Below are 18710 nucleotides of genomic sequence, written 5' to 3'. Positions count from 1 at the left end.
CTGTGGGGGGAAAAAGGAAGCAGATGACAAAAACAAACAACTATTCTCATCGCAATTTTAGCAACAGCTTTAATTAACTTGACATCGAATCCTTCTTTCTCCCGTCCATTTGACCAGGTAACATCAGTCCGGAGCGCGGCGCCTCTTGACAACTCGAATCTTTTTAAAGCTCGCCTCCGCACTCTGCAATTTCATACATCACTTCGCCCAAATTGCAGTGAAAGGTTAAGTGTTTAAATTTAGAGGCAAACTCTGCCAAGTAATTATATAACAGGACATCGCTGAGCTGCATTTAACACATCGCGGTTTATCTATCTATCAGGAGGGTCTGAGAGAGGCTTAAAAGCGAAGACGCAGTTTCCCACTTTCGATTTGGGAGGTGGTTGTAAGGCATGTCTGCTCCATGTAAAATAGTCCTTGGAAGTGAGCTGGGCGATCTCTCTGTGTCTGGAAAATAGCAATACATTTCAAACAAACTCCACACCAGGCATTTTTCTTCAATTAAGTCAAAGAAAAAATGATTTGGTCGCCCTTTTTAAAAGATGATTCCAACATTACAAACTTGGGGAACTTTTTTTTTTTTTTTTTAATACCCTACAACCAGCTGGTCATTGTCTGGACTTATTAAGAAAGGAATGAGTGCTAGAAAACTATAATGTATTGGGTGATTTTTTGGGACCTGGGACTGGCACAAAGATTGCACTGGAAGTGCAATCTTTGAGATTGCACAAAGATTGCACAAAGATGGCACTTCCATGTGACCTCTTCTGGCTTCACTCATTCGTGAATCAAAGAATAATTGACGGTTTTGATTACATTTTCAAAAAAGGGGAACTTGATTGTTTTGATTTTGTCTTGTCATTTGATTTAACCACTCACCCCCCACTTTCACTGAGCGCATTTTGTCCAGTTCGGCTTTATCCAAATCTAGAAGCTTCTTGACTGGACTAAGACCCGCAAAGCTGGTCGTGACTTTTCTGTTGCTTTGTTTTTATCACATTTTTAAAATGTTTTTTTTTGGTCACATTTTTGTCTTTTTTTTTCCTTTCCTCTTTTTTGTCATGTATTTGTATTTTGTTTGTCGTGTTTTCGTCAGTTTTTCATCTCATTTTTTGTACATTTTTTGTACCTTGTTTGATGCTTTTTGATGATTCTTTAATCGTGTTTTTGTCTCTTTTGTATTGTGTTATTGTTGCTCTTTAGCTGCTTTTTGGTCACTTTTTGGTGCATTTTCATCCTTGTTTTGGTCACTATTTTTCATGACACTTTTAGATTTGGGCAAGGCTGAAATGGAGAAAATGTGTATGGTTCAGGTGGGGGCTAAGAGGTTAATAAGCTCTGAAGAAGTTCCTGAAGAAAGTAGTAAAATGTCCTCTCGATTGACCTGCCCTACGATATTTGAACATATTTACTGCGATCTATTCTACTATGTACTGTAGCATTTGCCGCATGTTCCTGGCCATTGCGAGCGAGTCTTAATGCCTTGTAGGAGGTCTCAGACTCTTGTTTTTGAGAAGTCTTTTGTAGCTTTTCAGTCTGGAATTAAAAATGAAGCAGCGCACAGTAATTACTTGCCAGGCTGTATCCCATCGCGTCGCTTTTATCCAAATATATTGAATTCTTCTGAGACATGAGGTTTATTTTTGAGACATTGGACGGGACGCAGCGGTTGCCTATTCCTCCAAAGTTTGCTCCTTATTTATCATCCAGGCCTGAACCTTCACTTTGCCATTCCCTGCTTTTTTTTTTTTTCCCTCCAGTCTTTTTCCTGGCCGAGCTCGAGGCAGCCTTACCATCTGTCTGCGACGTGTCCTGAACGCAACCCCTGTTCTCAATACATCTGTGTGTGTGTGTGTGTGTGTGTGTGTGTGTGTGTGTGTGTGTGTGTTTGTGTGTGTGTTGTGTGTGTTGTGTAAGTGCACGCCCGTGTACAACTGTATCTCAAGGCGGGATGTCCGGGCTGCGATGGAGGAGTCGGGAGGAGATAGCAGCAGTGTGTACACGGGGAAAACGAGATTACATGGATAAATTGGGGTGGGTGAAGGGAGGGGGACGGGGGGGGGAGTGGGCTCGGGGGGTGTTTATGTGACAGTATGAGGCGCAGCTGTGTGTTCCACTAACCCACGCTAAGACCTCTGTGTCAGTGTTATGGGACGACCGGGCGAAAGAGGACACACACAATGGCACGCAGCTGCTCACAGGAATGCTCACTCCTACAACATATGGACTTGTTAGGAAAGTCACATGTTTCAGAAAGTTGTCACCTGGACATAGTTTTAAGAATACTGCTAGAATATATGTCCACCTAATACAGTGATATGATTATTTTGTGATTATATTGTGCAGCCTTAGTTTTAGACAACCACTGGACTAAATTTGACGTCTTGTGGGGGCAACAAGAAAAAGTATTCATTGGCAGTTTGATGTATGCAGTCATTTATAGCACCAAAAGTAGTAGCACCATTTACTAGCAGTAAAAGTTACTAGAAGTAGCAAAAGAAATGGTGGTAAAAGGTTGTCAATAGAAATGCCCTGTGTCACCAGCTTTATTTCATTGTCTTTTTTTATTTAACCTCTTAACCCCCGCCTTAACCGAGCACATTTTCTCCAGTTCAGCTTTATCCAAATCAAGCAAAAACGAGCCCGAAGAGCAACAAAAAAGTGACACAAATGTGATGAAAAAGTGCTGAAAACACAGCAACAAACCTCAACAAAGACACTTCCAAACTGTGACAAAAGAGCGGCTAAAACGTGCTGGAAAAGCAACAAGAAAGCCACGAAAGAGCCACAAAAACGTGACGAGAATGTGATGAAATAGGGACCAAAAACACAACAAAAACATTGGAGTCTGTTTTGTAGGTCTTAGCTTTCAAATGAGGCGTTGCTCTGGTCTATACTCTGTAACCTTTTTTGCACTCGGTTAAGGGGTGTGTGTGTGTGTGTAATTGTTTAATGTAGCTGTTTCTATATTACTTTACATGTGGCACCTTTGCTCTTTAGTTTTACTACTGCTGCTTCAAAGTAACCCTGTTTTACCTCTGTGCATATACTGTGTATTACTTCTTATCCCCATACCTACCAATATTCAGCTATGATTGCTAATCGCTGCTCACAACCACTAATCATCTGCTCTTTAGCCCTGATTTCACTCAGCGACAGACTGTGCATCAAAACGCAATACGTCATTTGCTAACCCACCTCTGGCCATAAACCTGTGTGCGTTTGTGTCTTACATGGAGATGCTGTGCCTCAATACGTCACCCTTACGATTTTGGCACGCGTCCTCTTGTGTGTTGTTGGGATCCCATGTTGCCCCTGGGACAATGTGCGCTGTATGGGTCGCCGCAAATGTTTATCCATGTGGCTTTAGCTGTTAGCATGTGCATCGTAGCCGTTAAAGGTCGAGCTACTTTGTCTAAAGACCTTGACAACAACCACATGTTGGAGGCAAGACACCCGCCGCTTTTAGAGCTTTTTATCCCCCTCCATTTTCAACCACTTTGATGGATCCTAGTTATTTTCCACTTAAGATGATTAATGCTGTTATTATTGCATGCTTACTGCTATGATTATCCTTAGCAGAGAAGCCAACTGTAGCTCCCAAAATAGGCCACATGACTGACCCACATAGACCTATTTACATGCTAGTTCAGATGTTTACAAAGCCAGCAGGTGCAGCTCGCCGGGCCCTTTTTATTGCCCAATACTAAACATGATTGCTTGCAAGACCGTTATGCTGATAAATACAGCCATTTAAATTAGTCTACTGCCTATGCATCTTCATTCTGGTTTATGTGGGAGTACGTGCATTATTTAGCCAGCCACAAAGCAAATAAAACTGTATTACTTTATACTGGAACTAACATACTTTATTGAAATGGTTTTGTTCATACCTATTCTCTGCTTTCTTTGTAACATATGTTGTGTTTGTTGTGTTGCAGGTAGGGCAGTTCAGTGAATTTCTCCATGAATGTACGTCACAATGATGATGACAGACCAGATTCCGCTGGACTTGGCTCCGCCCCCTCTCCTGAACCCGGAGGTCCCGCTGATTCCTCACATGGTTAACGGCGACGCAGCGCAGCAGGTAAACACGAAAAAAAAAAAACACACGTTCTAACACCACTAGTGCCAGGCAAATTGACAATCATTGTGATTCACTGATTGTGTTTTGGACTCGCATACCGTCACATCCTATTGGTCAGCCTCTATCTTGTCCTACACAAGTGACAGTCAATCAGATAGCTTTTGTTAACTATGACTATTTCAAGTCTTAAATGAGGACTGGCTCCAAGTTAGATGAGCTAAAGCATAGCCAATAGCATAGCCAATAAGACACAAAAGCAAGGTGTAAGAGTTGAAAGTAGCTTGAAAAGTTGGACATGATTGCTTTTTGTTTCATCTACCTGCTAACACCCATTGGACTTAAAAGCACAATCTGAAAAACATGCACCCAAGACCATATACTTCCTGTGTAAATACATATATATATAATTAATTTATATAAACTTACTTAAAGCAGTACTAAGTAACTCATGCCCCCAGAGGCCATAAGCGCCACTGCAGGTGTCGTAGCATGTTGCTGTTTTTCACTCATTAATTGTCCGTGAGAGTAAATACTACGCTGACAGAAAAGACAAAGGGAGAGAGGGATATTGTACATCCAATTACACAATGGAGATCTTTTTTTTTTAACTCAAACTTGGCTGTAAATACTGTTTAAGCCCGCAGTTAGCTTTGCCCATTAGCCTGTTAGCTTCTTCTTCGTGATTCTATTATTGTGCATTGGTGGCTCCAACCCGTAGGCAGTGAAGTTGCAAGCGTAGTTTTCTGGCCAGAGACACCAGGGGGAGATGAAAGACGCCCCAATTATGCCATTAATTTATTAAGGTAAACAAGTTACTTAGTACTGCTTACCACCACCGAGTATGGAGTGAATGTACAATTGTCTCATGTAAAGCGCTTTGTGACTATGTATGTGAAAGGCGCTATATAAATAAAGATCTTCTTCTTCTTTATTGCGGCAGATTGATAGCTCATATTGAATGGTTCCTGGGTTCAGTTTAAGATGTAGATAAAATTAAAGTGCTACGTATGAGACTAGAAGGATGTGAAAGCAGCTGAACAAGAGGCACAGAAAAAAGACCAGTGGTGAAGTCTGAGTAAAGAAAGCCATCAACTTTATTTCATGAAGTCAGTATTTATTTATTTTTCTTTTCAAGGAGTCAATAAAAAAAACAAAAAGAGAGAAAAAATGACACATGAGACTTGGACTGAAAAATAATACATTTTGTGTAATAACGTTGCCCTGGCTTTTAACCAGGTCATGCCAACTGAAGGTGGTGAACATGCAAAACATGCGAGCCTGGTTGGTAAACAAAACTTTTTTTCTCAGGTGAGGAGCTACTGCCGGTAAACTGTGTCTATAACAGGAACTAAGAGCCGAGAGCTATGCCACACATGTCTACACACCTCATTGTGACTGCTGATCTGAGCACTTTCCAAATACTCTGCATTCTCACTTCAAGTTGTGCAAAATAAATATAGTTATAGCTTTGCCCATTAGCCTGTTAAAAAATAAATCTAAAATAAATCTAGTCCTGCCTGCTATTCTTAGACGATGCGATTTTGTGAATGATTTGAATAATATCAAAAATTCTAATGATTTCAAGAGACTATTCACTCACTCAGGCGCTAAATTCACACAAGCTATTAAAAGTTTTATGTTCAGGCGTCCTAAGATAAACTGAATACCCCCAACTGCATGCACAAACCAATCATAACGGACGGTTATGAGTCCTATTCTCCCCAAACGCTCCTCTCTTTTTGTGCACGAGGCAGTTTGTGTATCCTCTGTTTCTGTCCCGGCCCCAGAGGAAGTTTGCCGGGAATGTTTTGGCTACTGCAGGTACCAGTTAGGCGAAGGGTTTGGCTGAAGAGTGCAGCTCTTTTTATTGTCCCCCCTGTAGTTCCCGAGTCATGGATCTAGCCCCATGATTACATAGATTCTGCCTTCTTCCGTTGCTCTGTGTACTTGTTGGTCCCGTTCAGCACTTTTGAGATTTTATTTGCTGTTTTAGTGCGTGAGTGGGAGCAGCGATGTCTGTGTTGAGTCTGAAAGCGCATACTTGTGTTTTGTGTCGTCTGCGGCCTGTCTACCTCTGTCTACCTCTGTCTACTTCACCTACTCGCGTCCCTCACTCAAGATGTCAAAGATATTGACGGGTTTTATGCCACAGACAACAGAAAAGCCCTCATGGCATCATCAATCTAATGGGTTAAGATGGAGCCTATTATATTGCCGGTAGGCTACGTAAGATTACAAACACATCTTTGGTTAAAAAAATACCATATTGATCTTCATGTCTGGATACTTCACACGATCCACCTGTTAGACATTTAGTTTATTTGCTCGTTCACAATCTGCAGTACCAGCACAAGCTCAAGGGGTTGCAGTATGTCAATGTTTGACGCAAATACAGAAGTGTTAATGACATCTAAGACACTCTGCTAGAGACATCAGAGTTGTTTTGGCCATGTTTAAACTTTGTTGATGTGATGTCGGTAATAATAAGCCTAATTCCTTCAGTATCTAATTTTTTTATGTGTGCTAGAGTCGGGGTGTGTTCACCGGCTGCATGAATGTAGTGTATTTTCCCAGCAGATGCATATGGACTTGTTTCCAGTCGCCCTGATGTGAACATGGCCTAAGTTTGATCTAAATTACTTGAGTCACAGTATACATTAATAGAACACTGATTGGCAGACGCCTTACTGACACCTCACGTTTCCCTAGTCTTTTATATGGGGGGGGGGGGTCTTCTTCCCATAACACGGGTCGTCCTGTACTACGCCTGCGTTCCCATAGCAACAGCAGCAGCAGCAGACGAAGCAGGAAGTGTGTGTGTGTGTATATGGGTGTGTGTGGGCTCTCGGATTTGTGTGTGTGTCTGAGAAAGGAGGGGAAGCAGGTTATAGCGCTGAGATGGGAGACTGTGGGAGAGAGCTGACGATGTGCACAAGGGCACACCTGTGGAGCATATAGTCGCGCGTGTGTGTGCAGAGGCTGCATGCATGATTAAATTTGGCGTGTGTGCGCGTGTGCATGACAATGGAGGGTCACCTGTTTCATGTCTACAGCCACGTGTACTCCCTCAACAATCTGTATGCGGACAATCTGACGGTAAGACGCGAGGAGTTGGCTAGTATGGGCTGTGTGGTTTCAAGCACGTTTGCGTGACATCTTTAGTGCTAAGTGGACATGCCGTATCCTTGTATTTTGACTTGCTTTTTGAAGATGTGCAACAGTGTCACGGCAGCTTACCTAATGCTGCTGTGAGCGTGCCAACTCTATCCGTCTTCGTCACCACCCCTATCGTGAAAGCCACTGCGTGTTATGCCACCTTGCTACTATTGGTCAGAGTGGTGACTTTCCTATTTGGGAAAGATTACTACAAATGTTTGCCACAACTTTTTGGTCTCAAACTGGAGTTCTTGTTTGTACAGTGTTCTCAATGTTTTCGCTTATTCAGCATTAAGCTATCTTTTCATTTTTTTATGTTTTGCAGGTGATTTTGGTGCAGGTGAACCCTGGGGAGACTTTCACCATCCGGGCAGAAGACGGCTCGCTGCAATGCATTCAAGGTAGGTCAAAAATGTCAGGATGGCACTGTAAACAAATGTACCTTTGATTGTTTGACACACATGTCACTTACAGCTTGGTCCTAATGACTTTAAGTCCATCTAAAAGATTCAGATGTTATTATGACAAAAATAATGTAACTGCTATATTCAGTATGGGTTTTCCTCATTTTACATCCCTATTATTTTGATGTATGCCATGCACCAAACATGCTAGTGCGATCTGTGCATTCCTCGAAGTGTTGGTATGAGCATAAACGGGTATAACGCAAGAGGGTTTTTGCTGAAAACAGACTCCGTGTTGGTCTGTTTCCTTTGAAGAGAACCAGGCAATAATTCCATAAGGATGAGGAAGGGGAAGTGAGGCGGAACACTGGCATCTAGGCGTGTTATCTCCAAATTAAAGAAAGCTGCATGAAAGAGCGGTTTTACCCTGAGAGAGATTGGGTATAGCTGATGGTAGCCCGCTTCTTGGGGCTATGTGGCTGGATCTGATAGGAGCGACATGAAAAGCCTGGAAATGCAAGCCACTTAGAAGCTCTTAAAAGACGGAAGGAGGTGGCAGCAGCAGTAGCAGCAGCAGCAAAAATGGGAATTCCCCCAACCCTCTGTGCGTCTCACTTTGATGATGTCAGCAGAGTTAAGCAGCAACTCGGTAACTGTGAAAGAACTCCTTTGTGTTTCTGCTAACCTCCTTCTCCCTGTCCCAGGCTGCTCTTTCTTTCGAATTATGAGAAGGTTTTCTATTTCAAGGCTCCTCCCAGCCTCCAATCGTCCACTTTACCGTAGTCTAACTAGGGCTGCACAACATAGATCTACTGATATAAAAAAAAAAAAGATATGAGAATCAAAATGCGAAACTTATCTCAATAGTATTGTTAAAGTTCTCTAACAAGATAAAATAAGAGTTGGGTTGAATGACATTGCAGGAAAAAAAAGGGAAACTGATGATTTAGTCCTAATTTAGCATCTAAATAGTACAGTATAGTGTAACATTAGTGAGTGCAGAGTATTGAATTTCTATATATTTAACGTATTTTGTCAATCAGCTTTTAACACAATGTTGTTTTTATTTTTATTTATAAAGTTACCTATTGTTTAAAGCAGTACTAAGCAACTCATGCCCCTAGAGGCCATATGGGCCACTGCAGGTGTCGTAGCATGTTGCGTTTTTTTACTCGTTAATTGTCCGTGTGAGTAAATACTACACTGACAGAAAAAAACAAAGGGAGAGAGGGATATTGTACATCCAACTACACAATGGAGATATTTTTTTTCACTCAGACTTGGCTCTAAATACTGATAAAGTGGTGCTAGCCTGCATTTAGCTTTGCCTATTAGCCTGTTAGCTTCTGCTTCGTGATTCCATTAGTGTGTATTGGGGCCTCCGGGTCAGAGCAGGGAAAGCTGCAATTGTTATTTTCTGGCCAGGACAACCAGGGGGAGATGAAAGACCCCCCTATCATCCCAACACTTGTATTACCCCCAGAGGGACTACGGAAAGGATTTATTAAGGTAAACAAGTTACTTAGTACTGCTTTAACTTCTAAGTGTCCCTCTTTCAACCGCTCCCCTCATATAATTACATTTTTCTTTGGACTCTTAGAGCTACACTCTCAGCCCAGTGCATTATGATGATAGACAGATACGCATTTGTTGCAAAGAGCACTGACGTTTGAGATGCCGCTCTCTCGTGCTTTCTGCTTAAGTGCTAAGATGACATTGTGCTTTGCCAAAGCAGGCAGGTGAAATACCCATAAGCTACTTTTGCTGTATAATACAAAAGCCCATGTGCTGTATTACGCAAGTATTCATTTTAGGGTTGCGTTAAAACTAAAGGGCTGCCCAATATCCATACATGGGGCTAACATTAAAAAAGTATCACTGGTTTGCATCTCTGTGTGCAGCCTGCCTCACTGGCTTACTTTCACCCACAGCTGATGACAGTTAATTGGGCGGTAGTATTTAAGGGGCTAGCGTCGTTAGCTTTGGCCAGGTCATGTTTGAATGCTCTTATTATTAATGCAGTGGGGCCACACGTACTGACTCCTGGGCTTTTTTGCTGTCCGTCTTTCACTGGAGGAGGTCAGCGGGTTTAATTACAGGCGGGAGTGTGCAGTTTTTTCTTCTTTTTTTTGAAGGCCAACTCCTTATAGACAGAGTTGCAGTGTGATTACGGGGCTTGTTTGCTTGTGTACTTGCGCATGTGTACTTTTGCGCGTGCTGGTACATGTGTGTTTGTGTGTGGCTCTTGGGGGAGATTACAGAGACCTCCAGGCACAAGCAGGGAGCAGGTTTTATATAAAGTAACCTGTGTTTAGTCGCTGCGCTGCGGTATGAGTGCGTGCCTATGCTCACATACGCACATAGGCGGCCAATAGAGATGCTTTCATTGGAGTGAACCTTTTTATCCAACCCCTGCATCTTTTTCAATCTCTTTCCACTCTTTCGTGTGGTATCACAGATGGTCATTAATGAGCCTATAGTTTTACCATGTTAGTGTTTTTTCTTCACGGAAAACACACCTGGATTTGTGTTTTGATCCATGCATGTTTAAGTAGTGCCTCAGACTGTCCCCTTCTCAAGAGCTCCAAAACTTAACCCCTACTAGGGCTGCACAATATGAGAACAAAATGACTCTATGCAGGGGGAGAGTGAGTCCTTCAGTGGGTCGGTGGATATAAGGAAAACTCAGGTGCTCTTTTAACAAGTCTCACACTGCTTCGCTTTTTCATGTCAAGCTTTGTTGCATGGATCCTTAAAGCAGAACTAAGAAACTCTTGCCCCTAGGGGCCATAAGCCCCACTGAAGGTGTCGTAGCCTGTCGCGTTTTTTACTCATTAATTGTCCGTGACAGTAAATATTACGCTGATAGAAAAGACAAAGGGAGAGAGGGATATTGTTCATCCAATGGCACAATGGAGATCATTTTTTTCACTCAAACTTGGCTGTAAATACTCTTTAAGTGGCGCTAGCCCGCAGTTAGCTTTGCCCGTTAGCCTGTTAGCTTCTTCTTCGTGATTCCATTAGTGTGTATTGGGGCAGGGAACGTTGCAATTGCTGTTTTCTGGCCAGAGACTCCAGGGGGAGATGAAAGACCCCCCAATCATCCCTTTAACACTTGTATTACTCCCAGAGGGACTACGAAAAGGATTTAAAGTTACTTAGTACTGCTTTAAAGTCCCTTGCTATGAATGGGACATGTCACCAACATGTTTCGACCTCACTCAGGTCTTGATCATGGCAGACCAAAAAATAAGAAAGCAATTACAATGCTCTAGCAATATTTCACTAAACAATTTCAGCACAGCAAACAAAAATTGTATGCTCTTTCTTTTACCCAATTTTCATACTTATTAAAATGTGTCAAAACAACACAAAATGCAATATTAGGATGAAAACAAGGCTAAAGAATTATATTAATCCTTATATCCTTAATAGGGATATGATGACTAGTATGGATTTTTTTTTTTGCCACATCTGCTTTCAGCTGTGTTTCAGCTGTGTTTCAGTGCAAAAAGAAAAAATGCAACAGTGATTTTGTGATATGGAGATTACATCACCAAATAAGTTAGATAAACTATAATTTGGCAATATATTGTGCAACCTGACTCCCTACCTGCTGATGTGATTCTCCTTTGTGGTTTTAATGTACGTAGAGACTGCTTCATGTCTGTCCTCAAATAATCTCCACTACTAATCATTCTATTGCTAAGAGCGGGCAGGTTTATTTTATATTTGTATCAACAGTTTAACTCTTCAAACTTGTTTTGCATACTGTACATATGCTTTATTTGAGTTATAAAGTAATGAAATGGCTATAAAAGGCTAAGATGTCCCACACATATGTATTACTTTGTATTAATGTATGATAAAACACAAAAACTTACCTGCTGTAGATGTAGCCATGCTTTTGTCTATGGTATGTTTTCAATAAAGTGACCTGCTGTGAAGCTATGCTGAAGGCAACTTTAAAAGCTTCTTTGAAGAAACTGTCTGAACAGACTAATGCTGGTACTGTACATGTGAATTTGCTTACGCTCATGTCTGCCCGCCGCTGTGTGTTGGTCCACATGTCTCCATTCCCTGTTGAAACAGCCTGACCCCTCCGTGCTCTGGGTCAGCGTGCCCTTTGAGCTTTCACCTCTCCCGCCCCGTCTCTCACCGACTCTTCATGTTGCCCTTATCCCGTGTGTATTTGTGTAAACCTGCTGTGGACCACCATAACCTGCACTTTTCCCCCCATACTGTCGCTTTTGTTGTCCACTTGTTTTGATCATGTTGCAAAATAGTAAATTAAGACCAAAACGAGGCTAAAAATAAACAAAATTAGGAAAGTATGACTGAAATGGAACTTTTACACATTTTTTAAGTTTTGTGTGTGTCTTTGTTCTAGGCAGCCCTAAAAAGGAAATGATTTACCCTCAAAACTATATTGAACATGAATTAAACTTCACATTGACAAGTTCATATTTCACCTTACTTCAATTCAGGACCCCTCTCTTGACCGCTTTGTCTTAGCCTTACGTAATTGCAGTGCTTCTTGACTTCTAACTCGGCTCATATTGTGCGCAAATATTGAGTAACCCTCCCCCCCCCAATCGCCCCACTCACCTCCAGTGCCCATCCCCCCCCGCCCCTGTCCCACCAAGACCGTTCCCCTGAGCTTTCCCACACTCACTTCAAAGGGACAAGACTGTGGAGGGGAGTGTGCGAGCGCCCTGCTCTGGAATGTCAATGTGTTAATATGGCTCTATGTGTGCTTTACAAGGCCGTGTTCGTTTACTGTGTTGTTTGCTCTTTTGTCCGATTTTTTATTTTTATAAGGGATGATGTGGCGGGATAGGAGGGAGGATGGAGGATGTTAGGTCGTGACATGACAGGATATGACATCACAGGTCATGGGTAACTCCGGATGTGACTCACCTGTGGTTCGTTTGTATAGGGCAGTATTTATAGCCCAGTCCATGTTAGGCGATTGCAACGTACTGCTTCACACTATCATATATTGCTGTTCCAACAAAATAATTGATCAATAAAGAAAAACAATGAAAAGGTGACAATCATGTTTTCACCCTCATAATATAAACCTCAACTTATCATCCTACTCTAGGCCTATACATTTTTTCTTTTTATATATCCAAAGTCCTAACCAGGGTGCAATTACGATAACACATGATTGGCAGTAGAACTTTTAATTCAGTAATTGCACATTTCATTAACCAAATATTTACAGTTTCATCATTATGGGAAAAGCCCAACAGCTTGTAACCGGGATCTCTTCAGCCCTTGCTTTGTCCCTCGCCCAAGACTTGATAAGTCATATTTTAGGTACATTTTCTTTGGTGCTGAACATTTTTTACAGAATCTGCAAAATTTTAGCTTCATAAAGTAGAGCATAAGGACAACATTGAAATCCTTTTTGTTGAAATAGGATAATTAGACAAGCCTTATTGATGCGTAAGTAGTTTTTGTTTCATAAAAGTACCTCATCGTGTGAGAAGTGTGTTTGGTCAAAATACATGATGTGATTAATCAACTTAATCAATCACAATTAATAATTTTTTCGATATATACGATTAATCGAGATTAATTTTGACAGCCCTAGTCATTTCCAAACCTCATTAATGAAAGAGGAAGGCAATCTGGAGTAGAATGCTTCCCAACGGATGGACGGAATACAAAGGGGAGCGTGGAAGTAATGCATATTAATAATTGCTCTTAATTCAGAGAATGATGCACAAGTTTGTGGTCCTTGCTCTGTCATGAAGTTGGTATTAATTTGTTATCCAGCAAGTTTTCATTACCCTTTTCATAGTTGGTCAAGAGCCTAGAGACTTTTTGAAATAAGAAAAACTTTGCCTACTAAATGAAGTCTGGAAGCATGAGCATACCATCGTCATTGCTATGCTATGCGAATACATCCTATAAAAATGGTTAGACATTTTTAAATGTCTTGCATGCCGTGGCTGAATTGCATTTTCTACAACCATTTCAATTTGTAAAAAGGTTGTCTGCGTGACCTCAGCCAGCTGTGAGCTCCTCTTCTTTAGTGTTCGTCTCATCTGCACACTGCAATTTGTTAATCACATCCAGGTCTGTTTTGAGTGTTCAAGCAGATGTAAGCGCTTTAGTTGCTGCTCTCTCCCCTCTGATCCAGTCGGTTGGTCCTCGTCTTGGTCGCATCTTCATACTGTTGCATTATTCGGCGTGGCTGAAATATGACGAGCACTGTAATCATTCTGGTTAACTCAATTTGAGCGGGACAAGCCTGAGCACGAGAGATCCCAGGTGGACCGCTTTATTGACCGCAGTTCCCCATTGACGATGTGCAGGGCTAACTATCTGCCTCTAAAACAAATGACCTGACAATAGCGCTGTCTAAGCTCTCTGTCACGCCAGGGGTTTTCCGTTGTAGGCACAAGGTTTTAAGCTGTCACCTGCACTGGGTTGTTTAGTTTGCTTCTCACCTCAAGAGGCTTCAACAGCACCTAATGATCTTTTAGCAGCTGCTCAATAGCCTCTTTGTATCAATAGCCTGGTGTGTCTGTCCTGGCATGGACTTTGTTTCAGACTCACGAGCCGATTGTGCCCAAAATACTGTAACTAAGGAACAAGTTGAATTTAAAACCCCTAAGCTTTCCTGTACAACACAGTACAGATGATTGCTCGAGAAAGTGTGTACAATAGTCCTGTCTATTTTCAATGTGTGCATTTGAGACACACCTGTAATGTTGTTATGTGGGTTTGATTCAGTAGGAAATTATATCAGTCTCATGTTATTATTAAAAAAAGATGCATAGACTTGAAGCTAGCTTGATTAAGGATTTGTGTATTCATTATTGTGATACAAGACATTGCTTTGTTGTTCTGTTAGAGCTTTTGCTTCTGAACGAGAAGGTCTCTCCTCAAGTCATTGCGAGACAGGGCTGATACCTTTGCCGAATGTGCCCTCATTTAGTGCTTAGTTGCATACCTTTTTTTTCTTTTTTTGAATCATGACGCTGTCTCTCTCACCGTGCTCACCTGAGTCCTTTTCTTTTGCCTTGGGCCAACTCTTAAGACTCACAAAATTCTTTCTGGGGATGTGTTTAGTGACTGTTCTGATTTGCGTTTTTTTTGTCTAGTCATTTGGAAGAGGTTTGGGAGCACACACGCGCTCGCTCTTTCCAGGTGGTGTGTACTGGAATGTGGCCCCCCCCCAGGCGCTGCTTCTTGCACCTCTTGACTACTACCTGTTATGATGGACTTAAAGTAGGAGGACAGGGCTGCTGTGCTCAATTTAGCCCCGATGTGTGGAAGACAATGGCCGTGTAGGACCGTACTATTGTCTTGTCGAAAATGTTTGTTAATTATTACTTGAATAAAAGCATATTCACAGTAAATGTAACTCCTAATCCTCCTTCAGCCTGTCGCTCTGTGTATCTCGCCTCTGTAAGGGCATGTAGAACAGACAGAGACGGAGCTGATTGTTGTTGCGTGCCCTGCCCAGCGCCTGCCATTTAAACCCAATGCCCTCATGGACTCAAACACGAGTATTCGGATGGGAGGGGACGCACTAGGCTGGAAATATGAAGAAAAAAAAAGAAAGAAAATGGAGAATGAGGAAAAGTCAACACAGAGAGAAAGAAAGAAGTCATAAAGGGAGGCCCGGCGTGTCTGATCGTGTCTGCTGTAATGTGTTATAGGCAAGCACTTCCTCTACGCCTTGACCCCAGCCACCCCTACGAGCTGCCGCCGCTGCTGCTGCTGCTCTGGGATGGTCCTGACTTAGATCTCGACAAAGGAGGTGGGGGGATAAGTGGGTTGTCCTATAGGTAGAGCTAGATGAATGGGGTTATCTCTATAGCATTGGGAGATCATAAAGACTTTACGTCATTTATCCCTGAACTCAAAAGATGCAGGCAGCGTCCCAAACCCAGGGGAATATTTTGTCTCTTCCTATGCAATGCAGTGTGAAAGTGTGCGAGCAGCTGTAGAGAGAAGATTCTGGAGAGGAGCGTAGAACGAGAGACGGAGAGAGATTGAGAGGGGGGGAAGACGGAGCACTTTTCCAGGGATGACATTCTTGGCTCCGTCGAAGCTCAGGGTACAGCTGGAGCACTTCTTCTCCTTTTCTTTACTTCTGCAGAGTCCCTCCCTTCTCTCTCTCTCTCTCTCCCTTCCTCTGCCTGCCTATCGGTCTTTACAAACTCTGTCACTTCCTCTTCTACTTCCGCCTCCCATTAAACTGCTGGTAGGTTAATTATCATTTGGTGATTGTTGATCTCATTGAGCGCAAGGATCCAGAAGTGAGTCGAAATGTAGCCACTTTATAGCATCATATTCATTCAACAGTTTCCCCATTAAAGGGCCTTTACCCGATTTAGTTTTGTTTACAAACATTGATTTAGGGAACAAGAAAAGTTTAATCTGATTGTGGTCCAAATTCCCAGTTTTATAACAGTAAATGTTCTTCATAAGGATGTGTTTATAGTCACGTTTCAAAGCAAAGAGCTTCACTGTCATCTTAATATTATACTATTGATTAAAAACGAATAGTTAGTTTGAATAGCTTGATGCACAGCAGATCTTTATGCCCGCAAATCTCTGCTTTTGCAATATATCAGGGCATTTAAGTTGTATGCAAATTTAGATTGTAAACAGTTCTTTGGTGGGTTGCACCTTTTTTTTTTTCATCTGAGGATGCACTGCCAAATTTTATATCCGATAATCCATTTTCATCCACCAGTTGGCCAATGTACCAAAGTAAGTTATAGTCTTTATCTATTATATTTAGATTTATGAAGGGACCTCGTTTCCCAGGCTTCGATGCAAAACAGACATTGCGCATGTGATTGTTAACGTCACAATGTTTACAATATTTCGAGAAGACAGCCTTTCCCCCCCAACTTTTTCTTCCACCCGATTGGCCGGCTGGTTATGTGCATTTCCTAGAGTGAAATCGAGCTGGAGCCAGCGGAGTGATCGGAGGCCCTGGTAAAGAGAAACATTAGACACTTTGACCTTGCTTATCAAATTAATATGTCTTCTCCTTTCCCATACGAGATATCTGAACTCTGCTGCTGTGTACTCTTGGCCTTGGCACACACAGGACTGCGTGATGTTGGGGGAATTTCCCTGCTAAGTTTCTTTTTTTTTTTTTTTTGCTTACTCTGTTTCCATCCACATTCACACGGCTCGTCTTCTTCTCCTTGTCTTCCACTTTCTCTTGCTCTTTTGTGGAGGACACAGGCCGAGCGCTGTTCAGACTCTGACTCACGGCAGAGGAATGCCCCACATTAACATGCGCCGAGATAGACGCAGGAAAAAGGAGGGGGCGGTTGGGAATTTTTTAATCAAGCTTTTTTTTTAAAGGGGGATGTTATGCAAAATTTACTTTTTAGAGCTTTTTTTTCATCATTTTAAACATACTTGGAGGTTTGTTGTGATGGGGAGCGAGGCGACGAGGGGTTATAGTGACAAAGGTCCATTTCGATGGGAACTTTGCATAAATAGATCAATGTCGCGTTTTCTAACCAGAAAAACGTAAGATAGTGATCAAGAAGTGCTTGGAATTATCTTTAAAGCGTAATGCCGTGCTTCAAAGAAATGTGGAGAAAAGTAAGACCAACGTTTTGTCAGGGTTTGTTGAGTCTTGAGAACTAAGGAGGAAAGAACAAGGGAGGTGGATAGGAAACGGTCTTAAGTCTTGGGTATGTTTACACACTAACAGCTGGTGCACTTCTTAGCGCTGTTCCTCCAGACATGTCGACTTGATTAGAGAATGGATACAGTGAGTCATCAGGCTCTGGGTTGTGTATTTAATATTGAGTGTGCATGTTCGTTTGTGTATTACAAGGCCATAAGCGGTGGATAACTAAAGCCAAAAAAAAAAAAAAAAACATCATGGGAATAATGGGAAAGTCTAAGCCTAGCAATTTTCAATACTTAAATGGTGAAAGACATCGATTCGTGAAATGAATCTACTGCGTGCAAGCTTCTAGGCTGGTCACCCAGAAAGAGGGGCGCAACCCGATCGTACTGCAGGACTTGGCCTGAAAGATCTTAAAGAGGCCGCACCTGCTATGGAATAGGCGGTGGGCAACCAAGGGGTAATTTGCCCCACAGGACAGGTTGCCACATAAGCATTTGCAGCCTCTACTGGCTCTACTGCTGCTTTTATCCATAATATCCTCTGATTTGACTAAACATTCTGCTGGTTGGTAGCAATCAACGGCTGTTTCTAGGATTACAGTTGCAATATGCCACGTGCTGCTATTACTGCATCTGCTGCCTACAAATACTTCAAACTAGTGGTAGTGATATACAGTGTTTGGAATAACGCCGTTTAAAAGAACGGCGTTAGGTAACGGCGTTATTTTTTCAGTAACGGAGTAATCTAATTCATTACTCTCCTCGTCGTTACAACGCCGTTATCGTTACTGGGTAAACAAAGTGGCACGTTACAATTGGGCTGAATGAAGCGCCGCGGTGTCAGCATGGGGAGAGCAGTGGAGAGGGTGGGCGGAGTCTGACGGAGCAGAACACGCACATCTGACTGTCCGTGCAGAGTACTGCATCGCGCTCTCTGCTCCATAAACTACTTGTGTCCCCGACCCGCGGCTTGTCATCCCCACAGCGCGGTGCAGCCGCAGGGGAGAATCAAGTTGGTGATCATTGATCAGTAGTGTTGGAACTTATTTTTAACCCAAAGACGCAGTGGACGCGGTGGAGACACGTCTTTCTCCCTCTCTCTCTCAGCGCCTTTCTTCTTCTTCTCTCCCCGCTCTCCGCTCCATAGAACAGTGCAAGGCCACTAACCTTCTGGGGCATGTAAACTTATATTTGCTGTCGATTGTTTCACGGAGAGACATCATGCTTGTGCGTAAAGTCTGCCCTGATCGTTGGCACATGTTACTCTTGTTCCTCCCCATTCTCTTTGAATACGGCCATATTCCTACATTAATAAAACAGCGGCGCAAATACAATACCACTCAGTCACAGGGGCCTCCCCCACTCACCCCCCATTCAGTTCATTCAGTTACTATGAACATCTTTGAACATCTTTGAACACCTGTCTGTTCTAA

General features: G+C 42.4%; 1 protein-coding gene across 2 annotated transcripts in view; it reads left to right on the top strand.

Annotated features, from left to right (window-relative positions):
* Positions 1 to 18710, top strand: part of fndc3ba (fibronectin type III domain containing 3Ba) — a 108534-nt gene that overhangs the window by 27118 nt on the left and 62706 nt on the right. The window contains exons 2-3 of one of the 2 annotated variants that reach the window (XM_079573380.1): positions 3942 to 4087; positions 7569 to 7644. In XM_079573380.1, coding sequence (XP_079429506.1) covers positions 3971 to 4087; positions 7569 to 7644 — 193 coding nt within the window. In that variant the 5' untranslated portion in view covers positions 3942 to 3970. Of the gene's footprint in view, positions 1 to 3941; positions 4088 to 6969; positions 7184 to 7568; positions 7645 to 18710 lie in introns of those variants that run through there. The other variant, XM_079573381.1, reaches the window with a different exon arrangement.

Source organism: Gobius niger, assembly GCF_951799975.1.
Source record: "Gobius niger genome assembly, chromosome: 16".
Taxonomy (NCBI): domain Eukaryota; kingdom Metazoa; phylum Chordata; class Actinopteri; order Gobiiformes; family Gobiidae; genus Gobius; species Gobius niger.
The sequence above is the reverse complement of the archived record's forward strand: the minus strand, read 5'-3'. Positions and strand labels throughout refer to the sequence as shown.